General features: G+C 32.5%; 4 protein-coding genes and 2 long non-coding RNA genes across 14 annotated transcripts; 3 read left to right on the top strand and 3 right to left on the bottom strand.

The window, feature by feature from the left end:
- Positions 1 to 623: 623 nt before the first annotated feature.
- On the bottom strand, positions 624 to 3,036 carry LOC143893625 (calcineurin subunit B type 2). 2 transcript variants are annotated; one of them, XM_077399190.1, is made up of 6 exons: positions 2,880 to 3,036; positions 2,654 to 2,693; positions 2,184 to 2,395; positions 1,902 to 2,111; positions 1,738 to 1,827; positions 624 to 1,626 (listed from the first exon to the last, which is right to left on the bottom strand). In XM_077399190.1, the coding sequence occupies exons 1-5, from the start codon at positions 2,880 to 2,882 to the stop codon at positions 1,780 to 1,782; spliced, it is 513 nt and encodes a 170-aa protein (XP_077255316.1). In that variant the 5' UTR covers positions 2,883 to 3,036; the 3' UTR covers positions 624 to 1,626; positions 1,738 to 1,779. The 2 variants fall into 2 exon arrangements, with proteins under 2 accessions (XP_077255316.1, XP_077255315.1); XM_077399189.1 differs by having other exon boundaries at positions 624 to 1,827.
- A 1,690-nt stretch (positions 3,037 to 4,726) lies between these two features.
- On the top strand, positions 4,727 to 11,310 carry LOC143893626 (uncharacterized). 5 transcript variants are annotated; one of them, XM_077399192.1, is made up of 7 exons: positions 4,727 to 5,085; positions 5,507 to 5,562; positions 6,107 to 6,373; positions 6,537 to 7,367; positions 8,894 to 10,558; positions 10,773 to 10,984; positions 11,083 to 11,310. In XM_077399192.1, the coding sequence occupies exons 1-6, from the start codon at positions 4,913 to 4,915 to the stop codon at positions 10,982 to 10,984; spliced, it is 3,204 nt and encodes a 1,067-aa protein (XP_077255318.1). In that variant the 5' UTR covers positions 4,727 to 4,912; the 3' UTR covers positions 11,083 to 11,310. The 5 variants fall into 5 exon arrangements, with proteins under 5 accessions (XP_077255318.1, XP_077255320.1, XP_077255319.1 ...); XM_077399194.1 differs by having other exon boundaries at positions 4,728 to 5,040; XM_077399193.1 differs by having other exon boundaries at positions 4,728 to 5,085; positions 5,507 to 5,590.
- A 715-nt stretch (positions 11,311 to 12,025) lies between these two features.
- Positions 12,026 to 13,169, bottom strand: LOC143893629 (enkurin-like). The gene is made up of 3 exons (XM_077399201.1): positions 12,942 to 13,169; positions 12,566 to 12,712; positions 12,026 to 12,475 (listed from the first exon to the last, which is right to left on the bottom strand). The coding sequence occupies exons 1-3, from the start codon at positions 13,119 to 13,121 to the stop codon at positions 12,287 to 12,289; spliced, it is 516 nt and encodes a 171-aa protein (XP_077255327.1). The 5' UTR covers positions 13,122 to 13,169; the 3' UTR covers positions 12,026 to 12,286.
- A 375-nt stretch (positions 13,170 to 13,544) lies between these two features.
- LOC143893631 (uncharacterized) lies at positions 13,545 to 15,754 on the top strand. The gene is made up of 2 exons (XR_013255875.1): positions 13,545 to 15,518; positions 15,603 to 15,754. It is a non-coding gene; the product is annotated as an uncharacterized LOC143893631 (long non-coding RNA).
- On the bottom strand, positions 15,466 to 16,292 carry LOC143893630 (uncharacterized). Its single transcript, XR_013255874.1, has 3 exons — positions 16,133 to 16,292; positions 15,911 to 16,034; positions 15,466 to 15,797 (listed from the first exon to the last, which is right to left on the bottom strand). It is a non-coding gene; the product is annotated as an uncharacterized LOC143893630 (long non-coding RNA).
- Positions 16,293 to 18,702: 2,410 nt separating this feature from the next.
- On the top strand, positions 18,703 to 27,052 carry Mlf (myeloid leukemia factor). 4 transcript variants are annotated; one of them, XM_077399198.1, is made up of 7 exons: positions 18,704 to 18,906; positions 21,338 to 21,503; positions 21,622 to 21,913; positions 22,579 to 22,729; positions 24,598 to 24,690; positions 25,456 to 25,515; positions 26,319 to 26,536. In XM_077399198.1, exons 1-6 carry the CDS (start codon positions 18,854 to 18,856, stop codon positions 25,472 to 25,474), a joined length of 774 nt encoding a protein of 257 aa, XP_077255324.1. In that variant the 5' UTR covers positions 18,704 to 18,853; the 3' UTR covers positions 25,475 to 25,515; positions 26,319 to 26,536. The 4 variants fall into 4 exon arrangements, with proteins under 4 accessions (XP_077255322.1, XP_077255324.1, XP_077255326.1 ...); XM_077399200.1 differs by having other exon boundaries at positions 25,456 to 25,523; XM_077399196.1 differs by lacking the exon at positions 25,456 to 25,515 and having other exon boundaries at positions 18,703 to 18,906; positions 26,319 to 27,052.
- Positions 27,053 to 27,083: the final 31 nt, after the last annotated feature.

Genomic DNA, 27,083 nt, shown 5'->3' with positions numbered 1-27,083 from the left:
GGGTAAATTTATGCAAACAGGCGCAGTAATTTGTTGGGCATAAATGCTGAAAAACTTATTTTTATCTTACGATATAAGATTATTTAATTACAATTAGTTTAAGGTTATTGACTGAGTGTAATTAAATTTATAGTACAAAGCATATTTTACTTAAAATTTACTTAATATGAAATGTGTTTATTTTCCAAAGACTTGTTTAAAAAATATTTTTTATCTTTAGAAATTTTGTCGTTATTAAAATAATATGATAGTATATAGCATACTACAGATTGGAATAATATGTGTAATAATTATTTTAATAATTTATCCGCTGGATTTGCCGCTCAAATGCCGCGCATGAGCAAAAAAACTGCACCGTTAATAACACTGCGATATGGACATCGATTTCCATTAATTTTAATTGATTAAACTGCAATACAATAGAAAAAGGGGCAAAAAAAAGAAAATGGCTAGTGTATAAATCTTTTACGTAAAAAAAATATTTAGTAGATAACACAAGTAGAAACACACAGAATACAGATTATTGTGATATTAGCATATAAATTTGATTAAATGTGACTAAAATGCAGATCACTGAAATGTCTGAACTCTGCACAGGCATCGTAAATGAAACATATGATACATACTTATAGTAGATTAATCTTAATATATTTCACAATTTTAAACTTTAATTAGACATGATAAGACCATGTAACATGTAAGTATACATAGAAACAATTAACAATGATAAAATAAACTTATTTGTATTATAAATATCTTAATGTATCTGGTAATGATAAATTATATTTCTGACTGATCGCGACGTAATAAATATCTAAATAAATAAATAAATCGTACATTCGAAAATTACAAACTGATACATCCAATGTCAGTACACAGCTTGTACACGCAAGTCTTATACACACACAAAGGCTAACCAAATAAACTCGTGTAACTTAATAATTAATATTCTGTACAACTCAGTAAAATCTGCCTCGCTGTATCTTCCGAATGCACAATTCATGATTGTTTATTATAAACATAGTACACCTTAAGAGTTGGCTTATCTATAATGTTTATAACTTTTCTAAAACATTAATATATTAATATGTTCAAATATTAATATATTAAGACATTAGTCCAAAAGTATAATATTCTTAAGGACTCGCCGAGACTACCGAATGAAATCTTTAACGATATTAAAACGCCATTAAAGATAATATTAACAATTACTTTTTGAACAATGACGGAAATACGATAGGTTTTATGGCATGGTAATCGTATCAATGCAAAATTTGATCTTACTTTCGTGCTTTCCCACCGAGAATTAGTAAAAAGGAACAAAGTGCATCTATGAAATTCTTTTCGACTGGCGCTTGAGAAGACTAACTTTATCGCATATTTTTGAGGAAAATCTTGGCGACCATGCAGCATTAAATTTAAGATGCCAGTTAAAGGTTGTATATTTAAGATCGCGTTGTTGATCCTTATTTTTAATGGAACGTGCAAGATAATTTGATTTATCCCATAATACCTTTAACGACATCGAAATGGTTGTATCACGTTGATCTAACGTTCGTGTGCCATGCCGTACTAGTCTGGCACACCATAAAAATTTTCCATTTGGATAGACTTGTAATGATCAAGCTTAATTAAGAACAATAATCGTGTGAGTTCACTCTAAACGGATCTCTGATAGAACTATCCCATAAATCTGTTGTTAATAGATTATTAATTTATAGATTTCAATCAACATACCACGTTTTGTAAATTAAGAGTTTTTCCACAAACTTTGGTCACTTAAACGTCAACTACCATTTTCTTATGAATATCTGTATTGCCAACCACCTGGAACAATCATAAAAAGTATATAATGCACTGCGCGTCACACGTCAAAATAGATATGTAAATGTATTACTTACAGAACAAAATTCTTCAAAACTAATCTTGCCATCCTCATCTTTGTCGGCAAACAATATTGTTTTATCAACAATCTGCTGCAATTGTGTATCTTTCAAGTTATTGCCTACCATCATTTTTAGCACTTGGAAAAGCTCTCCGTTGCTTATATAACCGTCATTATCCATATCATAAATTCTAAATGCAAATCGCAATTTGCTCTCCTTGTCGCCCTGAAAGTTAGCATTATGCACAATTGTTTGCGTATAAAAACATAATAATTTACACAGAAAGAGGGAGACTACCTTAACGCTGAACTGAGACACCCCATGGATAAACTCTTTGAAATCTACTTCTCCATTACCATCTGCATCAAATATGTCGATGACACGTTGTACCAGTGGATTTTGTTGTAACTCAGGTAGGGACATAAATTCGTCAATGCTGAGAGCCCCGCTATTATCCAAGTCAAGCTTCCGAAATCTTTTTCCCAATCTTCTGATTTCGTCTACATCAACTAAAAAATAAAATACACTTACATATCATGGAATATCATATCAATGCTATATAATTTCCAAATTTTTAATCGTTAATACTTGAATTTTTAACAATATCGTGAATTATGCATATGTAATGTATTTCACTGAGGAATATACAATATATCTCTAAGGTAGAGTTGCCTATCTTGGTCTACTGTTTGACACTGTTTGACGAAAACATATCAGGTTACTTCAAAATACTTCAAGTAAAAGCCAAGGTATTTCCGACAACTTACAGTTAGAACAGAGTTCCATAGGCAGCGAACTTTCGTTACCCTGCAAGAGAAACGGTTTTTAGAACATATCTGCTCGCGCAGAGACGAATATCTCGATTAAATCGCTCCGAAAATTATTTTCATGGGGGGAGTCGGGGATTAACGTAAAAATGCGGGATGCGGGATAACATCGCAATCGTGGAAGGAATTGTGCAGATTCGCGTATCCGCACGGTGCACTCGATTACCATTTTGCACTAGCTTCGCGAGTTTGTCGAAAAAGTCTTCAGGAACAACAATATTTTCCAACGGGACAGACTCAGTGGAGCTCGAACACAGTCGCCGTAAAGGGGGGCTGTAACGTCGTATCGACGTTTTGGCCGTTTTTCCCTTGCTAGTCAATTATCGTCCGTTGCGAACGGACGTTGCGATTGGCTGCCCGGTGTCCACGATGCAAGAACTTGGTCCAAGATTCGGTTTAATGCCCGGTGTCCACGATGCAAGAACTTGGTCCAAGTTTTGGTTTAAGCCAATGAAACTGCTGCTTTTCCGTAAGAGCTGCAAGTTGATTGGCTTAAACCGAAACTTGGACCAAGTTCTTGCATCGTGGACACCGGGCATAAGCCAATGAAACTGCTGCTTTTCTGTAAAGGCTATTCTACAATTGCGTAAGCGTGGTCGTAAGTGGTTGTAAGAATGTTGTACGGCGTGGTTGTAGAGCGGTACTGCGGTTGTAAAGCGTGTTGTGGAAGATGGTTGAACTTCATCTTTCACGACTACGCCAGATGTGAACGTTAAGAGCCAACCAATCAGAGTGCTGTTACGCGTCATCACGCCGCGCGCTGCCATAATTGTTTTTGTCGAAACAGTAAATACACGTGATCCCGAACCGAAGACCGCTATATATAAAGATCTCAAGAGTCAAGTTATAACATTCTTTCTCGGCATCCGAAAGTATTCTTTTTTTCTATTGTAATGTTTTTGGTACGTGTTCATCATGGAATACGAGGAAAGTGCTCAGTACGAGGAAGATGAAACGTTTTTAAACTTATTATCGTGTAGAGAATTGATTGGGCTGGTGAGAAGCAACAAATTATTATGGAAAAAACGATGCATTTCACACAAAGATCAACAAATAAAAAGTTTGTGCTGGACGAGTATCGGAAGTGCCTTGACGGGCTTTAAACTGCTGCTTTTCTGTAATGCCCGGTGTCCACGATGCAAGAACTTGGTCCAAGTTTTGGTTTAAGCCAATGAAACTGCTGCTTTTCTGTAAGAGCTGCAAGTTGATTGGCTTAAACCAAAACTTGGACCAAGTTCTTGCATCGTGGACACCGGGCATAAATGCCCGATCTACAATAGCTGTAGTAAGCTGTAGTAAGCCTCAAGATGTAAGAAATTGACCAATCACAGTCGATTATTCTCCTCACATTCGCCTGTAATTGGTCAATTTCTTACAGCTTGAGGCTTACTACAGCTATTGTAGATCGGGCATAAGAGCTGCAAGTTGATTGGCTTAAGCCCGGTGTCCACGATGCAAGAACTTGGTCCAAGTTTTGGTTTAAGCCAATCAACTTGCAGCTCTTACAGAAAAGCAGCAGTTTCATTGGCTTAAACCGAAACTTGGACACAGTTCTTGCATCGTGGACACCCGGCATTAGGAATGTTCAATGAAAACTCGGGGCAGATGGCGCCATGGCGTCCTGTCCTCTGTCCTGTCAATTTTCCGTGGTCGATTAGTATTTTGAGACGAGGTGAAATTACAAAAGTGAACAGATTTACTAGATTTTGACAAATAAAATTGTAGATTCTCTAATGAATTTCCTCACTTTTATAATTCTTACCTCGTCCCAAGATAAGAATCGACCCCCACCGGTGCCTATTACGTATCTTTTCACGGGTGAAAAATGCGAAAAGTGAGAGAATTTACTATAGTATCTACGATTTCATTGGTCGAAATCTAGTAAATCTGTTCACTTTTCGCATTTTTACCTCGTAAAAAGATACGTAGGGGTCGATTACGGTTCTTGAAACGAGGTAAAAATTACAAAATTGAGGAAATTCACTAGCGTATCTATGATTTCATTGGTTGAAATCTAGTAAATCTGTTTACTTTTGAATTTTTACCTTGTTTCATGAACCGTAATCGACTTCCTGTTCCTGTTGCCTGTACCTTTGTATTGTGCATCTAGCTTAAGGGGATCCTAAAGTGAAGGCTGAACTTCCTCGACGTCGGTAATGTCAACATTTCTAATCCTGTTTTCTAACAATCTTGAAGATTATGAATACCAGCCTTAAGTTACCCAGAGTGAATTTTGGAACGCAGCCATACTTTCACCATGGATTCACCTTTCATTTTACACTATGGTCCCTGGGTCCCTGGTCCCTGGTCCCTGGTATATGGTATATGTGGGTATATGGTATCAAGCAAAACATCGGTGTGGTCGTTCTCAGGTTTTTCTCTGCTATTATATTATCTTAAAAGACCCATATGGCCCCCTCATGGTCCTTCTTCTATTTGAATTAAAAAAAAAATATTATTTTAAAAAAACAAACGGATTACTAATATTGCATTTTATTGACGTTGACTTGATAATCAAAATGTATAATTTAATATGTACGAGTGGATACTATAGTGTCTATAATGAAAGGCAAATAAAGAAAAGATGTATTAAAAAATCATACATTATCGCAACTAATAGTAAGTGTATATATGATAAAAATTAAATCTATAAAATAAAGAGAATATCCAGAACAGTCAAATTCTCGTAAGATATCTATTTGCATAATTTATTTCTTTGTAATAAAAGTACAGGATATTATAATTTTTTTTTGAATGGGTAATTATTCTAAATCCTTTTTCATATTACTTTAGAAAGCAAATTCAGCTTACAACAGATTGCAGACAATTTAAACAAGAAAATTCCAAAAGTAAGGTTAACAACTTTATCAATATCAGGTATTATAATATATATATCTAGGTCCAGAGGTATGTTCCGGGACTGTTTACGTTTTTTGAAATGTACAGTCCTGGAATATAACGCATATATATGTAATCAGATTTAAAAAACTGTCCCGAAAATTGCCGTAGGACATCAATTTTTTCCAGGACAGTTCTGGAAACTGCCAAATGTCCCGGAATATACCGATATCAAAAATAAAAGTCCCGGAACATACTTCCGGACCTATATATATATACACGTCAAATTAATATATAAAAGTATTATGTTAAAAAAAGGCCACCTTCGATTAACTTGATTCTCTGATTAAACTAACTCGTCTCTTTCTAAGGGAAGAGTTAGAAAGAGATGAAGAATGAGTTTAATCGGAGGATCAAGTAAATCGGAGATGGTGAAATCGGTCGTATAAAACCTCTTTTTACTTAACATTGTAATTATGTTTATATAGAAAATGTTATTAAGTTTATATATATAACTATTTTATTTGCTTTATTTTCAAAAATTTTGTTTTATAGATTTATTGCTAGCTGTTAATTCCAATGCTATATTAAATATTGGGACATTAAATGTGAAATCTGATATTGAAGAAGACATTTGCGTTTCGTCAAACAATAACTATGATACTCAACAGTGTAATACAAACCAAAGTTTTGATTTGATGTTTTGTGACAATACAAATGACATAGAGAATATGAAAGGTTCTGCGTATTTGACTGAAGATGTTCTTTCTATTGATGAGGAACCTAATACATTAATTGATAGTAGCAACAACATAATGAGTGGTAAGTCTATAATACATATACTTAATCGGATTATACATTATACAACAAATATTCTGTATGTAGTTTTTTTTTACATATTTTGTATGATAATAACATATACAGCTTTTGCAATATAAGTTATTTGCGATAAAAATTTATCTACTTTATTTTTATTGTTTTATAGATTTATTGCTAACTGCCGATTCTAATACTGCGTTAAATATTGGGATATCAAATGTGAATAACGATATCAAAGAAAATTCGACAATATTAAACAAGCCCTTTGATGTAACAGAGAACGTTGAATGTGATGAATTTGACTCTACTTTTATAATTTATGAAAACACAAATGTCGTTGACAAATTTAAAAGTCCTAAAAAATCTCTCAAGATTTTATCAGAAGTATCAAATGTGAATAATATATTAGTAAAAGAGACAACACTTCCAATGCTTACAGAGAAGACTGACAATATTCCATACAACAATATGCAGCTGAGTAATAAATATAGTATCATTAATAACAATAATGCTTCTTCAAATGCAAATGAGACTTACATCCTCGATAATATTTCAACTGGTACATTAGCTCCACCTGCGGAATTTACATTCATAGAGAATCAGTTAAAATCAAATTATGAAATTAACGATAATAATACTGACAATGAGTTTGATACTTCTATTACATATAAGAATAGTTTTGATGATAGTTTTCATACATCAGATTGCTCTATGTTTGAAGACACAAATGAAGATAAAACTGAAAATATACGTGAATATATAACTAATACAAGCAAAAGTAAAACTGTGAACAGTACATTAGATTTGACATCATGCTTATCTAAAGTAGCTGTATGGGATGATAGAAATATGTATGTAGAAACTTCTGACAATTCTAAATTGAAAAAATTAAATATGTGCCTATATTGTAAAAAACTTCAAACAGTATTAACAAGGCACTTAGAACAGAAACATAAAAATGAAGAAGATGTGAAAAAGTTTTCTCTTTTACCTAAGGGTAAGTTGTATGTTATGTGCAAAGTTGCTAACAATACTTAGAATATTTTGAAAGTTAATTAAAATCGAAAATTTAATATAGAAATGTCGAAGAAAATTATTATTTATCATAGTTTTCCAAATTTTAATACTTTATATCTTCAAAATTATACTTTAAAGTTGAAATCTATTTAAGTTAATTACCTGAAATTTTATGAAAAATAAATTTTGTTATCCGTTAATTTAATTCACGAAGTCTTCTTTTTTTTTAAATTGTTTATAACTCGGAAATGTGATTAATGTTTCCTTTTTATATTAACATTTTCTTATCTAACTTGAAAATATACTATCAAAGTATTGTTTACCGAGTTTTTGCATACCAATACAGTGTTGCATCCACCCAACTCAAAACATATTAAATATCGACATATAGAATGGACCGGTGATGGCAGTGGAAGGGTAGCCGCACGAAAGAGTGAGAAGCAGATAATATGAGGTCACATTTCGTCTCTCTATTGTAAAGCCTGATTGTTGTTGTTTTTCGGGTAACCAAAAGGCTTTACTAGAAAGAAACAATTCCCTCTACTGCCATCAGCAGTCTATTCTCTCTATATGTCGATAATATTAAATCTAAATTTTATGAATTAATATATTTATCTGAAAATGTTCTTTTTGCACTAAATTAGATCAAAGTTTTATTATAAAGCAGATATATTTTATATAAATTTTATTATAAAACAGATATTTTATTTGTTTTTAATCCAAAATCTAACTTAAGTTTAAACACGTTTTCAACTGAATATTAATTTATGAATTTATAAATGATTATGAAAATTGGATTTGATTTGTTCTGGATTGGATTTAACTCTCTAAAAGTCGAAAGTGTTACTTGATAGATATATTGAGATGACTCTGACTGAAAGTATACTTTCTTGACCAATATCAAATCTATATTCCAAAAATCTCTGTACTGATAAAACTGTAATCGGTCAAATACTTTTTCTCTCTCTCTCTCTCTCTCTCTCTCTCTTTCTCTCTCTCTCTCTCTCTCTCTCTCTCTCTCTCTCCTTCCCCCTCCCCCTCTCTCTTTCTTGCTACATATAATAGACATAAATTGATTTCTCTTATAATTCTACGTATAAAAATATTGGATAAGATTATAAAAAAATGGTAATTAATATAAAATAACGGAAAAATAAATATTTTACAAAACAATCTTACATATAAAAATATTAAGATAAAATGCAAAATATTTCGTTAAGTACTCATTTTTTAATGAACTTATCTATATTGATGAGTATTTTTATATGTAAAATAATGAAAGAAAACCCATTTATGTTAAATTATATGTATAATTTTATTTCAAATAATAGAGCTTTTTAAATCTGAAAAAGTATCTTATATATAGATACAAAAAGTTCAAACGTTATATTATGATACATATTACGTAATATATATTCACTGTATGTACAATATTATGTGTAAAATGTTTATTAATTTACTTTTAATTTAATGGTAATTTGTCACAGATTTTATATATCATTTCAGGTAATTCAGAACGAAAGAAGATTATTAATATACTTCGACGAACAGGAAATTTCATATATAATACAGATTCTAACATAAATAAAGGAGATTTAATTGTATGTCGGCGTCCAAGAAAAAATAGACAACCAGCCGATTTTATTCCTTGTGCAAAATGTAAAGGTTTTTTTGCTAAAAACAATATAAGACATCATTTTCGATCTTGTGTACAGAAACAAGAACCTCAACGAAATGTAAAATTATTGGGACGTACTGTTGCTTGTCGTATACATCACAGTGCATGTACATTGTTAAGAAGATTGGTATTCCCAGTTATGAGAGAAGACAATATAACTCAAATTATTAGATACGACGAGTTACTGATTGCTTATGGCAACAAACTATGTCAGAATAAGTATCGTCCCCAACATCAACACGATATGATCCGAGCGCGATTGAGATTACTTGGACGATTTCTTATTGTTTTGAGGGATATCGATAACAGTGTAGTAGATTTTACTTCAATATATGATCCAATAAAATACGAACAATGCATCAAAGTTGTCAATGAACTTGCACAATTTGATGAAACGACTGGGACATATAAAATATTATCTGTTGCATCATCTTTGGGAAGATACATTAAACAAGTTGGGCAAGTTTTAAAAAATATGTGCATTAAGAAACAAGAATTTCACAAACAAACTGTAGTAGAAGATTTTTTGAAATTATTTACAGAGAATTATCTTGCCAGTATAAATAAAATAATACTTGAAACTCAAGAGTATAAAAAAAGGGGACAAAAAAATATTGTCTTGCCATCAATAGATGATATTGAGATGTTCAATACTTATCTCAAATCTGAACGCACAAAAGCTCTACAATTTTTACAAACAACTGGTTTCTCGATTCAAGCATGGCGTATGCTAGCTGAAGCAACATTAGTATCTATTATGGTATTTAATAGAAGACATCCTGGTGAACTAGAGCGTGTTTTAATTGAAAATTTGAAAAATTGTGCAGCAATTTCAAAAGAAGAAGCACCTGAATTATATAAATCTTTATCCAAATATGTACGAATAACAATACGCGATAATTTAGGAAGACTGGTTCCTGTGTTGCTTCATGAAGAAATATTAAAATGTATGCAAATGATTGTTAATTATCGTAAACATGCTGGTGTTCCCGAAAATAATCCTTATGTCTTTGGTATATATACAATCGACAAAAACAGATATAAATATTTGAGAGCAAGTATATTAATGCGAAAACATTCTATAATTTCTGGATTGAAAATACCAACTTCGTTACGAAATACAATGTTATGGAAACATATTGCTACAGTATGCATTTCATTAGCTATATCTGAACATGAAGTGAATGATCTAACGAATTTCAAGCGCCGTCACGAAAAAATATATAAATTGCATTATAAACAGTCCGTCATAACAAATTTGGCTATATCACGTTTATTCAAATACACACAAGGAGAAGATTCAAGCAATGAAAGCGATAATGTTGATGAGGATGAAAATGAGAATGATCTGACTAATGATAGTAACATACATTCAATTTTAAATATTTCTGATACTTTATCAGCATTAACAAAAACAAGACAATCTGAACAGCTGCCTATCAAAGAGAAAAATTTCAATAATCATATAAATAATAATATAAAAAAAAATAAAGGTAAGTTTAAATCATTTCTTTCATTATTGTCATTGATGTAAATTGCAATTATGCAAAAGAAAAATTTTTTAAATTTTTTGAAGTTACTTTGCGTTTTTCAAATAATGATATTTTTTAAAATTATTTTTTCTATTATTAGTAATTATCTCAACAGGTATTCATATTCTGTATAAACATATATTATACACAAATGTGAATTTTGTCATTATTTCAGTAAACCGCCCTTTAGCTCCTAAAAGGAAAATTAATCATAATAATGAAAATATGACCGAATTAGACGATGAATGTAATACAGAATTAGATTTAAATATTTCCAATACTTCATCATTAAAAGAGACAAAGCAATCTGAAGAAGTGTTTAGGAGAAAGAATAATGTAAACAATAATACAGAGAGAAATAAAAAGAAAAGTAAAGTTTTGAATTAAGTATGTACACGTTGCTCTTTATTAAATAACATATTTCATAATAAATATACTCTAGATTAACACACTGTTAACATACTAAATTAATTTTATTATTTTAGCATCTCCTTTTGATACTGTAACAAGAAAAAACAAGAGATGGATGGATGAGAAACGCACAATAGTTTTATCTTCATTCCGAACTGCCATGGAAAATAAAAAATTACCATCTATTTATGAAATTAACGAAATAAAAACCAAATTTCCTGTATAAAGGACCGTACAAGTGCTCAGATAAAAACAAGAAGTACTGCTTGAAATATTATCATTAAAATTATTCTTGTCTTCTATATTCTATCTGTTATTGTCATTTTGCATGAGAAAGAATGAATCTTATTATGGTTTGTACTATTTTTATAAATAAATAAATTATATATATATATATATATATATATATATATATATATATATATAGTGTGCATAGATGCAATTTATATATTGTATATAGATTGCATCTATGCACACGAGTCAATATTTAAAAAAAAATTTGACTTACACCACTAATGGCTTTTAACCCTTCATATGTTTCTAGTTTCTATTTTGAGTTACTATCAATATACACAATATATACAATAATATAAAAAAATGTTGTATTATTTTTTTATTAATCTTGTTGGGTTTGCCACAGTGATGTATCTTTTTTCAACTTTGAATTTAAAACATCCGATCTGTGGGACATACCGTATGTTTTGGCGATTTGTCAAAATTTTCAAATATGTAGGTGGTGCGACAGTCAATGGAACTTCGGGAACAGTCGCACCTTCTTCTTTCAATATAAATAATTAAAAATCTATATTTCGGCTAATTACACCGAGTTTATAAATATTTAATTAAAATTATATGGGTGACTCTCACCTTAAATTTTTAATCACACTTTATAACTCTTCATACAAAATACAAACGATTCCATATAAAAACTTTTATTAATTTATCTATTTCGACTAAATGCATGATGGTGTAAAAATAAATAATTATAATTACAATTAAACGAATGACTCACAAATCTTTTCATTTTTAAAAAAACGTTCATTTCCGGCCAAGTACATACGAATCACCCAGTAAAAAATTTTTTACATGAAAACATTTATAAATGCATATAATTATGTATAAAGAATATTTATATATATGTATGTTTACTTTCTCTAATATAATTTCTGTTCGTATGTAATCATCTGTGTTTCTATATCACATATAATTCATAAAAATTCCAGGAATTTGAATACCAATTACATAGATTTTGATTATGTTAGCTCATTATATTAGGTGTTACAATATGTGCACCGCGTCGTCATAAACGTATATATACGGATGTTGCTCGATAATTGCTATGTCTTTCTCGAGCTGTTGCAACTCGCGCTCCATCCTCGCCTTCCTCTGCGCCTTCGGTAACGTGTCTGCGAGGAAAGGCAATCCCTGAAATTGTTTCATTGCTTCCTTCCACTTCTGCTTCATGCCCTGTTTCCGGATGTAACGTCATGGTCACTTTCAGTGCGAATTATATTAGCAGGAGTTGTGAGGATTGTGGAGATCTAATTAGATACCTACATCCAACACCATTCTTCGCTCCTCCTTGTCGATGTATCGGCATGCTGGTACTCTTGATACCTTATCTTCATCAAGCCGTTCGGGTGTCTCTACCCTCGCATCGGATTTCGCGCATATCGCGACAAATCTCGGTACTTTTCCATAATTCTGAAGAATATCATCGATTGAAAATGACGTATAATATTACTTACTGAACTTGAGTTACTCATAAAGAAAACTAATTTTTTAACTTGGATAAAGATATATGGAGATGAGACTTTTTAAAAATAGTGTCAATAAAAATAAAAAATAATTATCTAAAACGATAAGTAACACGAGAGGCTAGAAGTAAACAGTATGAGTAACTTCCTTCCACATGCACACGCAATACTCGTACTTTCTTATGCACGTAAATCGGAAGTAATCCACTCCTCTTTAAATCATGTGTGTCGCCGTGACGAGTATCAACAAATCGCCACTTGGGCTCTGCCGGATAGGAACGTTTCGCGCAAAGAATATTTTGTTTGACAAAATTCTTTTCCCGTGCAATGACTAATTTTTCCAAAGGATCTGCCATTTTGCCGCGCGGTTCTCCTCTTGTTATATAATAGCGTTTTTTCTTGGCTGCACTATCGCCCTGCACTGCCCTGCACTACCCAATAGCGTTGCACTAATGTTGCACTAGTGTTGCACTAGTGGGCAATAGTGCAGCCAAGAAAAAACGCTATAAGTATCCACGGGCGACTTCAAAGTTTGATCAAACTCGATATATATTTACAATTTAACTATAGATAATACGATAATGTTTCAGAATTAAGTTAATTGCCCGCGATTAAGTTAATTTAACAATTGATTTAATTGGCAAAATTCCTTCCAAAAGTTTCCAATTATAATTAGTCTTAATTTTATTTTATTTTTCATATATCGAATAAGAAAATAATAATCCTATTCATGTTATAATAAAGTGTATATAGTTGTTACTTGATAGTTATTATTACATTTGTTTAATTTTATTTTTTATTTGTCAAATAAAAAATTATTTTATTTATATTAACAAAATGTGTTTATTATTCGACAAATTAATCGTCGAATAAGTTTGAATAAAATTGCTTGAAGTCAATAATATGGCGCATGCATGGTTTTTCGGGTCTACGATCTCATCTTTCCATTTGTATCTTATTGCTTATGAAGGATTTGCATGTGTTCGATGTCTAATAGAAAGATTCGCTTCATAGAGATAAGGAATCGTCGCGCAAGTCCCTAGGAAGCGCTAGCTTTCCAGCAAGGGACACAACTCGACACAAGTATCGTTTTCCCAGATAGCACAAGGACGTCCAATGTATGTTCAATGGACATCCGCTTTTGGACATTCGAACGTCCAAACAAAGTCCAAATAAGATTCGTCGGACGTTCTATGTATGTACGTCCCATGGACGTCCATTTTGCACAACTTTGTACGTCCGCAGAATGTCCAAATATGTACGTCCCATGGACGTCCATTTGTCACAACTTGTACGTCCGCAAAATGTCCAAAACGTACCCAATTTTGGACCTATAATGGATTGCTTTTGGACCTATTTTGGACATCTTTCGTAATTGTAAATTTTAATTAAAAGTTAGCAAACATATTATGATCGACCCAACTGAAAAATTTTATTTCAAAAAACGCTACGGTTTGACCGCAGATTTCGGTCCTTTTCAAGCATATAGAAACCACTAACAAATATTAACTAATATTTGTGAGTGGTTTCTATACGCTTGAAAAGGACCGAAATCTGCGTTTTTTGATCAATAAAATTTGCCAGTTGGGTCGATCATAATACCTTTGCTAATTGTTAATTGTTCACTGGCGATTCAAGTCCTCTGTTTTTCGTTTTTAATTAAAAGTATTTAAAAAACTTATTTGATTTTTGTTTAGTCATTTATCTGTATTTTATAAAAAATATTTTTTGCTGGAATTATATTCCTAGAAATCCTAGACTATTACAAAAAATATTTTTCATAAAGTACAGATAATATACGACTGTAAACAAAAATTAAATAATTATGTTTTGTATCGCTAAGTGTTGAATATACAATAGTTCATAAAAAAATATGATTTTTTTATGTTAACCAATATTTTATTAATTGGATGCTCGCTACATAATAAGCTTTGGTAACTATATAAACTATATAAACTATATAAAGTCTATTCGACACATCTTTCGCAACATAACGTATAACGCCAGTCTACTTCCCTCGAATTTCGCTGCTATACTTATAATATCAAATTTCTATACCTCATACGTTTGCTCGTCCATCTTCACACGTAAGGCCCTTAATATCCATTATTGTATATTTACTCGCGTTTACAGCTCATAATCTTATAAAAACAAAAAAATGGGATGAAATCCGTCAACCAAATCGAAAAAATCACGAGATTTGTGCGTAAACTACAAAGCATACACGCCGTACGTGCTTCTCGGAGATACACAGTTGAGATTAGATTTTAAAGATATTAAAGATATTAACTTATGCGACAAAGCGGCAACCCTTTAAGGGTTGGTTTATAATAACCGTAACCGTTGATTTAATTAAGCCGTATTATAATCTTTAAGAAATTGACCAATCACAGTCAATTATTCTTCTCACATTCGACTGTGATTAGTCAATTTTTTAAAGATTACGGCTTAAATCAACGGTTACGGCTATTATAAATCAACCCTAAGGGTGCATCCCGATGGAGAAGAAATAGCGGAACGGAACAGTAACGGAAAAGAGATATGGTGGGGGGTTAACCAATCAGAGTAGTTCCGTTTCAATTCCGTTCCGTTATTTAGTGAGTGGGTTCCCCATGGCACGGAGCTGTTACGGAACGGAAAAGAAACGGAAAAATTTCTAACCTATTCTGTCGAAAGTTCGCAAATAAGTGCAATGGATCGATCGGTTTGCAACATTTTTATTTTTGCAAATAAAGAGCAATATGTCGTCATCGGTAGGTATTACATGTGAAAATAAAATATATATGTTAAAATCCTATGCTAATTAACCGAATGTGATATATTTCATTAATTTCCAGAAATTCAAATGTGGATATGTTCAAAGCGTCCTGTTCAAAGAGCAACAGCATTAATTCCTTCCACATCAACAAGTGACAACCTCAACGTAGATGATGATCTTATTCCCATCATCAATGACAATCCTACGTCACTGTCTCCAGTCTCTCCGGCGTTATTGCTGTTATTCTCACTCTCGACGTGTGTTTCTAAAGAATCTAAATAATAACAGATTTAGTTTTACAACAAATTTATATATCATTTACATATTCTCTAACCATTAGTTATATTGAATATATATATTGCCTCTCTTGTACACAAATATACGCACCATTTATAAAGAGATTTCGATCTTTATCCATTATTAAATTCGCATGATTTGCTAAGCAAGGATGTGAAAGTTTTCCGTCTTCATCGAACCAAACAATCCAGCGACAATATCCACATTTGAATTTCTGGAAATTAATAAAATATATCACATTAATTAGCATTAACATATTAATAACATAGGATTTTAACATATATATTTTATTTTTACATGTGTAATACCTACCGATGACGACATATTGCTCTTTATTTGCAAAAATAAAAATGTTGCAAACCGATCGATCCACTGCACTTATTTGCGAACTTTCGACAGAATAGGTTAGAAATTTTTCCGTTTCTTTTCCGTTCCGTAACAGCTCCGTGCCATGAGGAACCCACTCACTAAATAACGGAACGGAATTGAAACGGAACTACTCTGATTGGTTAACCCCCCACCATATCTCTTTTCCGTTACTGTTCCGTTCCGCTATTTCTTCTCCATCGGGATGCACCCTCAGGGTGCCATTACATGGAGCGCGGAAACGCGGAAACGCGGAAGCGCGGAACAGAATAGTAACTAGATTCCGCGTTTCCGCGAGTTGAGTCCCGCACGTTTGAACGGAAAAGCGGAATCCGCTATTATCGTGTATGTATGTATGGCTGCGTTTCGATATTCACTGCCAGTACTTAACGCAGCCTATGTATGTACCCTGGCTTGCATATAAGATATACTTCATAATAACCATCAACATGATGTTTGGATCTATAATATTATACTGCCACTTTTATTAAATAATAAAGTAATCGAAGAGTATGTGTAAAAGCTTTTTTTTCAATGTGATTAAACAGCTCCGAAATTTGATGGAGTATACTGTATCCGCGTTGACAACGGATTTTGACGCGTTCGTTCCGCGAGTTTGTTTCTCCTTATATTACATGGAGCACAATTTGCGCGGAAAAGCGGAACAGTATAGTGACAAATAGACATTTGTATTCATTTCTTAAAATTGTGTTCACTTAATTCATTGCAATTTTTATTAATATGCTTATCTTTTCAGCTTATCTATTGAATACAAGCATTTTAATCAATAAATACCGTTAAAAATTAATATTTTATAATTCTCCGTTCCGCTTTTCCGCTCAAAATATGCTCCATGTAATATTAAGGCATTCAAAACAGACGGAACGGATCGACGGAAATCTAGTAAATTTTGTCTTCCGCGCTTCCGCGTTTCCGCGTTTCCGCGTTTCCGCGCTCCATGTAATGGCACCCTCAGGGTGCCATTACATGGAGCGCGGAAACGCGGAAACGCGGAAGCGCGGAAGACAAAATTTACTAGATTTCCGTCGATCCGTTCCGTCTGTTTTGAATGCCTTAATATTACATGGAGCATATTTTGAGCGGAAAAGCGGAACGGAGAATTATAAAATATTAATTTTTAACGGTATTTATTGATTAAAATGCTTGTATTCAATAGATAAGCTGAAAAGATAAGCATATTAATAAAAATTGCAATGAATTAAGTGAACACAATTTTAAGAAATGAATACAAATGTCTATTTGTCACTATACTGTTCCGCTTTTCCGCGCAACGTGTGCTCCATGTAATATAAGGAGAAACAAACTCGCGGAACGAACGCGTCAAAATCCGTTGTCAACGCGGATACAGTATACTCCATCAAATTTCGGAGCTGTTTAATCACATTGAAAAAAAAGCTTTTACACATACTCTTCGATTACTTTATTATTTAATAAAAGTGGCAGTATAATATTATAGATCCAAACATCATGTTGATGGTTATTATGAAGTATATCTTATATGCAAGCCAGGGTACATACATAGGCTGCGTTAAGTACTGTCAGTGAATATCGAAACGCAGCCTACATACACGATAATAGCGGATTCCGCTTTTCCGTTCAAACGTGCGGGACTCAACTCGCGGAAACGCGGAATCTAGTTACTATTCTGTTCCGCGCTTCCGCGTTTCCGCGTTTCCGCGCTCCATGTAATGGCACCCTCAGGGTGCCATTACATGGAGCGCGGAAACGCGGAAACGCGGAAGCGCGGAAGACAAAATTTACTAGATTTCCGTCGATCCGTTCCGTCTGTTTTGAATGCCTTAATATTACATGGAGCATATTTTGAGCGGAAAAGCGGAACGGAGAATTATAAAATATTAATTTTTAACAGTATTTATTGATTAAAATGCTTGTATTCAATAGATAAGCTGAAAAGATAAGCATATTAATAAAAATTGCAATGAATTAAGTGAACACAATTTTAAGAAATGAATACAAATGTCTATTTGTCACTATACTGTTCCGCTTTTCCGCGCAAATTGTGCTCCATGTAATATAAGGAGAAACAAACTCGCGGAACGAACGCGTCAAAATCCGTTGTCAACGCGGATACAGTATACTCCATCAAATTTCGGAGCTGTTTAATCACATTGAAAAAAAAAGCTTTTACACATACTCTTCGATTACTTTATTATTTAATAAAAGTGGCAGTATAATATTATAGATCCAAACATCATGTTGATGGTTATTATGAAGTATATCTTATATGCAAGCCAGGGTACATACATAGGCTGCGTTAAGTACTGGCAGTGAATATCGAAACGCAGCCATACATACATACACGATAATAGCGGATTCCGCTTTTCCGTTCAAACGTGCGGGACTCAACTCGCGGAAACGCGGAATCTAGTTACTATTCTGTTCCGCGCTTCCGCGTTTCCGCGTTTCCGCGCTCCATGTAATGGCACCCTCAGAGAATCGGACCCCAGTTCTGAAAATTTCCACGAGAGTGAAGGGGCGCTCACGCTCACGTTCGCTCGCGATCTTCGGCCGTTCTCGTACGTACGTTACATACGTTACGCGTAGAGTCGAAAATCCACTTTCTATTGATCGTGCAGGTGAATTTTTCGAATCCCCGAGCATCCCAAAACCAAGGCATCCCGCAAAATGTCGATGTTTGGATCGTTCATGAACGAGGATGATCTCTTTAATATATTTGGGTAAGTTCCACCATGATTTCTCACGGTATGTATCAATATGTATACATGTATGTCATTCTGGAAGGATCGTATATTTGGGAGCAATGGCTCTTGATGGACCTGTCAAATGCATCGCTAGAATTTAACAGTGTGTTGCCTCGAAATTAAATGTCACTTATCTACGACAAAGGCATATCGTTTAAATTTCTTTAAATGTGTAAGATCAAATTAATTCTTAAAATAGGTAACACTCAAACATAAAATATGTAAATGCAATATATAAATATACATATATACGTCGTATACTACGTTTACGCGAGCGTTTCTTCTGTAGTAACTTACGATAATTCACTCGTTTACGTGGAGTAAATTATCGTAAGTTACTACAAAATCCGGTTTATGCAAAGGAAAATCTCGTTTACGCGAAGGAATTATCGTAAGTTACTACAGAACGTAGTAGTAGGCAAATATTAATATAACTTTATAATAGATCATTTATATTTCAGAAATTTCAACTTAAGAATACCAAAAAAGGTACAGAGTAAAAAAATCTTGATTTCAACAATTTGCGATCAAACAAATATTTTTGTAAACCAAAGTACTCGAACTTTCCCACTATGGCCTAGTTTACACCGGATTGTTTGATACGCGTACCAAGTACTGTATCCGTATCAAATTTTGGTTTACACCGGCATAATCCGAGATTTGATACGGATTTGATACGGATATAGTACTTGATACGCGTATCAAACGATCCGGTGTAAACTAGGCCTATTATATCATATTTCTGCTTCCACGCGAGACGAGGTGCAACATGGGGTTTACAACTTTCCACGCGTGGAAAGTTCACGCATGTATGTACTTTGTAAGGCACACTTAAGCGGGGAGCACACACATCTGCACAACGCATAATACGTAAGCATAAGAAAATTGATTGGTCTATTTTCTTATGCACATGTGTATGGACCAATCAATTTTCTTATGCTTACGCATTATGCGTTATGCAGAAGTGTGTGCTCCCCGCTTTATCCTGGATTCCATAACGCGCATATGCACGTATTTATGTATAGCATACGTAACGTTTACTATAGAAAATGCACGCATATGCGCATTACGGAACGTGGCCTATAGTTTAACGATAGTAGAGTCCCCCGCGGGTGCCAAACCTACTGTTGGGAAAGATTTTTACAAAGATTTTTACCAAGAAAGCCGCAAAAAATATCAAAATTTGGAAAAGGCCCTATTCTGAATAATTAGCTACAATTTATTTCCACTAGACACTACAGACGCGCGTTTCGCGCGCGCTATTTAGCTTTAACATTATGCTATTACTATTACACTATTAACCCTTGATACACACAACTGTCAAAATATACAATGACAGCTGCAAATGAAGTAAGCGCAGCAAGAGAACCAATCGGCATCGCGGCAAAGTGACAACAATACCTACGACATGCCCTTTTTAGAAGAGGACTAGACACTACAGACGCGCGCTTCGCGCGCGCTATTTAGCTTTAACATTATGCTATTACTATTAGACTATTAACCCCATGATACACACAACTGTCAAAATATACAATGACAGCTGCAAATGAAGTAAGCGCAGCAAGAGAACCAATCAGCATCGCGGAAAAGAGGCAACAATAAACTATCCATGCCTTTTTTAGAAGAGGATTTTTCCTAAAAAGCGTTCAGGCAAATGCTTATTGCCTAGGAAAATAGCATTTGAACACAAATAAACGAAAGCGATTTGACCAGGCAGATAGCATTTGCCTAGTTAAAAGCTATTTTCCTAAAATAACCATTTGTCTACGACATATACATATATATAGCTAATTTTTTACTTCGTGGAATATTTTACACAAAATATAAATCTTTGAGCTGATTTTACTTCTTGTTGTGAATGTGAGACTTAATCAATGATTTATTAAAGATATTTTTATGATAAGCAATATTTTACATTATAAACAAAAAAAAGAAAAAATTATTTAAAATTATTATTATAATTATATTATAATTGTGATTATTTGTAAACAAATGTGTTTTGCAGTCATGGAATTAACGAATATTGACAATGGAAGCTTTCCAGCAAGCGATGCAAATCGACACAAATCTCATTTTATCTTTGTTTCTCATTGTCAATGAAGAAAGATAAAACGTTTGTGTCGACTTGTGTCACTTGCTGGAAAGCTTTCAATATTGACAATATTCAGTGAGAATAATGTATTAAATTATTAGTGCAACATATTAATTAATTTCTATTTATCTTTAATATACATGTGACTTGTGTCAATTAAAACGGACTTCTATAGGAATCAATATATGCCATGTCATTTAGTTTCTCTTATATTTTGCCTTCAACATGTCTTATTAAGTAAATTTTTATGCCATTTATAAATGTAAAAATCTGAAAATGAGAATATATGAATTTTGAATTTGTGATAATCAATAGATCGTCTATGCACAATACCATGAGGCAGATGAACAACATGATGAACTCCATGTTTCCTGATCCGTTCGATATGATGGGACAGAACGCTCTTATGCCTTATGGTAGAGGACTTCCTAACAATATGCCAGTTGCCCTGTTTGATCCTAATTTTGGAAGATTTGGTTTTGTAAGTATAATCAAAGATAACTGATCATATAAGTTATTAATAATAATAATCATTAACGGTTTAACATTGTCTTACCTCTATGTAACTTTGATATACATAAATTATATTTAATGTACAGAACAACATGGCGACAAGTAATGGAAATTGTCACTCATTCATGAGCCAATCGGTAATGACCATGTCAAGTGGTCCCGATGGTCGGCCACAGGTTTATCAAGAGACTATGTCTACAACAACGGCACCCGGCGGCATCAAAGAAACTAAAAAGACCGTAAGCGATTCTCGCACCGGAACCAGGAAATTGGCTATTGGTCATCATATTGGTGAGAGGGCACATATCCTTGAAAGGGAGCGAAATTTGCGAAATGGCGATGAAGAAGAACGACAGGAATTTATTAATCTTGACGAAGGTAATTTTCCTTGTAGTCTTAAAAATAATAAAAACTTGAGGTAGTTTGCCCGTAAATTTGTTTTATTAGGAATCTTATAAGATTTGAACAGCATATTAATGTAAAATTTACACACACATGTATAATTAGAAAAAGATTGACTGTACCGAAATTGAAATAATAGAAGTCAAAGTTAGCACATTTTATATGTACCGCAGGTACAAAAACGGCTCCCGATATCATTTCTATCGATATTATTGCAGCGATCATACTAATCCTACAGTTTAATAAAAAATAAAAAGATGATAAAAGGGACTTGTAAAAATACTCTTACAAAAATACAAGACCTTTGATCGTCTAGTTTTGAAGGAATTGATATGTAAAGTACACAATTTCTGATAGCGGTGGAAATATATAACAGTTAATGAAGACAGACTTATGAAGATCTAATAGCACACATTAGTGTTTATATATCTGTTATATATAAGATACATACATGGATAATGTAGAAAATTCCAGTTAAAACTATAATCATATTTACAAAAACTTAGCACAGATTCGTCGGACTTCGTGTTTTATTAGTCTACTTTTGACACAGTATTGTCAGGGACGAACTACCTTAATCATTCACACACACACTCATTTTGCTTCTGTTTATAAATTGTTTGTTTTCATATTTATTGTAGAAGAAGCAGAGAGTTTCAATCGCGAGTGGCAATCACGTACACGTCGTGTTGCTGGTGCAATTGAGGGCGCAAATTCAGGTACTGCTAGTAGGGTCAGAGTTCCAGAGCCAAGGCAATTAGCTTTACCATCTACCACAGATCTACCAGCCAGGTTAGTACCTTAGAAAAGAATGGCTAAAATATATATAATGCAATAAGTAAAATTTTGTCCAAAGGTAGGGTATATAAAAATCGTGTTTTATTGCATTGGTAAATTATAAAATCGCATGGTGCACGTATCTTGATCATACGCTTTATAATATCGTAATTCCTCGCTTTATTCTTATCTATACAGTACAGTGTCATTATTCAATTATCATTATTTAAAGAAAAAAAGAAGATATATACAACAGAAAATTGTTTAAGGCTTTGGGCTCTCGCCGCGGTCATGTTAGACCGTGACATCAGAGACTAGAAATGACACGCTGAGAATTCTTGCATGTCAGTTCCAAATAAAAAGATATTTGCATAAAATAACAGATCACTTCAGCATTTCAAAAATACTCTGAACAACCATCTCTTTCCCTTAACAGTTAATCTCTCTTCTCTTCTTAGTCGTACACTCTTGACAGAGTGGTGGTGGTTATGCTTCTCTTTTTTTTTTTTTTTTTTTTTTTCCACATCATTTATAACTCTCGTGGGAATATAAATAGTGTGGTGGTTTCCCGTTGCCTTCCACACCGCTGTACGGAAGCCGTCCTATTGGATAGCGCCTTCTGCTTTTTTCCTGAGGTACTTTATAGCGGTCGACGGCTATGAGTGGACCAACTGCTTAACGTCTCTTACCTCTATACGTCAGATGGGGGTGCGGTATTTTTACTGAGAAATTCTCAGTGGCCCAGTGGGATTCCTACCCACTAGACCAGCCGCACCTGGTAACAGTTAATAAACAGCCGTAAAATGAAGATAATACAAAGTCTAGTCATGTAGGCTTATGTGCAGGCGCATGACTAGGTTTCGAATTACATTTATTTTACGGCTGTTCGTTAATTGTTAAGAGAAAGGGATAGATCTCGGAGTATTTTTGAAGTGTGCTGAAATAATCTGAAGTGTTATTTTATGCAAATATCTTTTTATTTGGAAATGGCACGCAAGAATTCTCAGCGTGTTATTTCTCGTCTCTGATGTCACGATCTAACATGGCCGCGCGAGTACTCAAGAGTCTTAAATATAAATTAATAATTAATGTATCATAGCCACATACATTCATCAAATTAAATTAATCTGAATGCAAATATTGAGCATCCTACGAAGTATCTTAGCAAATGTTTTATACGTTATTTGATATTAAATTTTGTAGCAACAATTTTGTTTGTAAAATAAAATTAACTAATTAACTTTAATAATAGTATTTTTTTAAAAAGTATTGACAAATTTTATATTTGGACAGCAGATTTAAGAACTGGAAATAGAGACACGCTAAAAAATAATAAATAGAAATACAAGATTTTATTTTGTGTGGCCATGCTTTATATATATATATTCTCCTCTTTTTATATGATATTATGATATTATTATACATCCCCATTCTTTCTGTATGCAACTTTGAAAATGCATGTCTGCTTTTCAATATATATATATTATTATAAAAGCATGTATGGATTTATACTATATTGCAACATCTATTTTTACTTAATTTCTTTTTTTGATATATAGATACACATTCTCTATTATATTTTATATAATAAAACAAAAAGTTGTAGAAATTAAATTTAAAAGTAAATAATGAAATTATGTATAAGCAAACGCAATTTGTATATTTATTTATATATAATTCTTTTTTTTAATATTGCAAATAAGAAAAATTTAATTTGTTGATCTTTATGGAAATTAGTGACTTACATCTATAAAATATTCTTATATAGCATTATTATTTTACTCTTGTAACTTTGTTCTTTATTCTGTTACTCGTTTTTTTTGTTGGAATATGTTTCTTGTTTCTTTTATTTATATTAGTCTCGTTGTCCTGTACTTTTATAGTCGACATTCTAATAGAAGATGGATACCTTCTACTAAACGTGCTATGAGATCGTTAAATCCTTTAAAAGCAAAAAGTTCGTCTTCCTCTTCAAGGTAAGTTTAGTTTCTATTAACTGCATTAAAGATTAAAACTTATAGTTTGTGTAAAAATATATTTGAAAAAAAGCCAAGTTTATTTTACTTCATAATTTAACTCTGTCAGCGTTCATGTCAAATCATTCATACGTACATATATCTCACAAGAAAGAAAAATGCATTGCAGTGTCCTTGTATTAGATACATAAATAAATATTGATAAATTGAGATAATAGTGCTCAGTCTCTAATAATTATGTTTCGTCATATTAAAAGTGATATCTCTTTTGTGCAATCAGATTTTACGCTAATATGGTATATATATCACGAAAGACAGTTAATACATTGAGATATTTTTTAAAAATATTATTACTCTTGTATTCTTTTATAATCTTATTGTATATCTAATTATATAACATTTAACATATGCATTATATATTTTATATTATATAGATATACTCTGTTATATATATATATATATATATATATATATATTATATTATATTATATATCTTATTATACTCTGTTATATATACTAAGGATACAATTTTCAATGATATTTTTATTGTCATAATGTTAAATTATGATTATCTAATGTCATTTTTTTTTTTTTTTTTTTTAATTAGTTTATGGCGCGTTTTATTCTTCGGACGATCTAAATATTATTATCAATGTTGCAATCTTAATCATACTTAAGATACAATGTGCTACAACACGTAATTCATAATACAGCGAGTCTGTTAAGATTGATACAGAATATACCGTCTTGTTGTGTGTATTGCAGGTACAGCCGCAAATATTAATAAGTTAAAAGCATAGTATACACCAGTGACGCTTATGCAACGTAAGTATGTACGTTGCGCTTTATTCTATCGTTTCCTTTTATTTGTTTTAATTCCATTTTCAGCACTAATTCGTAATTACAAGCACTTATGTTTCAACTAGTAATATTTTCCATGTCTATCTCGATATTAGAAAGGTGTAGATATGCATATCGTATACTTGAAATGAAGTGCAATTAATGTAATTCTATTGTATTAGAATAGAAAGAAGTGTTACTATGTACTTTTTCTACGCTTAAGTTACAGAATAATTCCAATTTAATGACGTTATCCACAGTCGACTCTAGTTGTGATATTAATACATTAAATATAGCATAGTAGCGGTATATTAAGGTTGTATTAAATTCTTACTAACAATAAGTGTCAGCTACAATTCAATAATGTGTTATGATATAATTTATTATTACTAAATATTTCTCGACTTCGATAAATAGTCGTGACACATAAATATTGTATTTGTTTCATATCCGCTTGTAGACATACATCTTTTATTTTATACATTGTTAATTTGATATACACACGTGCATATAGGTACATATTTTTTTATTTTTGAGAAATTTTGCAAAAAAACAAGCTATAGTAATTTCAATTTCACACTAGTGCAGAGCAAGAGCATGATTCGCTTATATCTCGCTTGTGCATTCTTTTTTCTTGTTTCTCTTCCCTTGCATCGAAACGTTGCACAATAAATTTCGCAGTAACAGTGTTATCATATAGAATTATAGACTATCCATATGCTTCAATCGGACTCGTCCCTTGTCGATTATCATGTTATACAAAAATGTATTGATTTATGTGGTTGCAGCATCAAAGCTCCAGAACCCGCAGCGTTGTCAAATTCAGCTTCGAAAGCTGAAGAAGCATCACCGACGTCGCCGTCTACGTCAGGATCTCGAAAACGCGAACATAAGCCGGATAGACAAGTTAGTAATAAGCGTCACGCTGTTCCCGCTAGCGACAAATAGAAAATGTCTCGAACTACTATCCGTAACTCGTACTTTACTCTATCCCTATTACAAGAACCTCATATAACGAGGCTTTACTTACTTTAAACTAACTAGAATCTAGAAATATATTTTCTTTCACAATCATTAACGTCCTAAGCAAATTGTATGGATTATTTTTTCTAAAAATTGTTATCTCATTCGCTCACAATAAGCATTATTATTTTGACATATGTAACTATTTAAACCAAGTCCAGTAAGGCTCTCAGCAATATTCTCTCTTTTCTTTTATATACCGATATTTATTTAAGTAGATCTATAGAATCTTAAGTTGTCGAGAGTGTTAAGGAAATAAACTTTTAAAATACAGCTCAAACTTTTGCCGTTAATCAAACAAGATTAGTACATACAATTTTTTATACGTTATTTCCATATAATAATATTCTGTGTCTTAAAATACTATATTTATTATTATATAATCAAAGATGTCACATCCATCGATAGTTGATCAGTTTCTGTTAACTTCATTATTGTACAATTAAATATATTCGAAAGTGTAAAGGGAATTACAAATAAATTTCTTGTTTGAAATGTATTCTAAACTTGGGATGTTTTGTTTAATCGAT

Source organism: Temnothorax americanus, unplaced genomic scaffold (assembly GCF_048541705.1).
Source record: "Temnothorax americanus isolate GAGA-0224 unplaced genomic scaffold, ASM4854170v1 Scaffold123, whole genome shotgun sequence".
Taxonomy (NCBI): domain Eukaryota; kingdom Metazoa; phylum Arthropoda; class Insecta; order Hymenoptera; family Formicidae; genus Temnothorax; species Temnothorax americanus.
The sequence above is the reverse complement of the archived record's forward strand: the minus strand, read 5'-3'. Positions and strand labels throughout refer to the sequence as shown.

Bases quoted from the DNA above. Each gene is read 5' to 3' on its own strand.
- LOC143893625 (XM_077399189.1), bottom strand. The intron at 2,396-2,653 runs GTAAGTTGTCGG...TTTATTTTTTAG, and splicing joins TATGGAACTCTGTTCTAACT to TTGATGTAGACGAAATCAGA. The intron at 2,112-2,183 runs GTAGTCTCCCTC...GCTAACTTTCAG, and splicing joins TGTCTCAGTTCAGCGTTAAG to GGCGACAAGGAGAGCAAATT.
- LOC143893626 (XM_077399191.1), top strand. From the start codon at position 4,996: ATGGTCCCTGGGTCCCTGGTCCCTGGTCCCTGGTATATGGTATATGTG. The intron at 5,333-5,506 runs GTAAGTGTATAT...ATATTACTTTAG, and splicing joins ATACATTATCGCAACTAATA to AAAGCAAATTCAGCTTACAA. The intron at 5,591-6,106 runs GTATTATAATAT...TTTGTTTTATAG, and splicing joins AACAACTTTATCAATATCAG to ATTTATTGCTAGCTGTTAAT.
- LOC143893629 (XM_077399201.1), bottom strand. From the start codon at position 13,121: ATGGCAGATCCTTTGGAAAAATTAGTCATTGCACGGGAAAAGAATTTT. The intron at 12,713-12,941 runs GTACGAGTATTG...GATATTCTTCAG, and splicing joins CGATTTACGTGCATAAGAAA to AATTATGGAAAAGTACCGAG. The intron at 12,476-12,565 runs GTAGGTATCTAA...ATCCGGAAACAG, and splicing joins AGCGAAGAATGGTGTTGGAT to GGCATGAAGCAGAAGTGGAA.
- Mlf (XM_077399196.1), top strand. From the start codon at position 18,854: ATGTCGATGTTTGGATCGTTCATGAACGAGGATGATCTCTTTAATATA. The intron at 21,504-21,621 runs GTAAGTATAATC...TTTAATGTACAG, and splicing joins ATTTTGGAAGATTTGGTTTT to AACAACATGGCGACAAGTAA. The intron at 22,730-24,597 runs GTTAGTACCTTA...GTACTTTTATAG, and splicing joins ACCACAGATCTACCAGCCAG to TCGACATTCTAATAGAAGAT.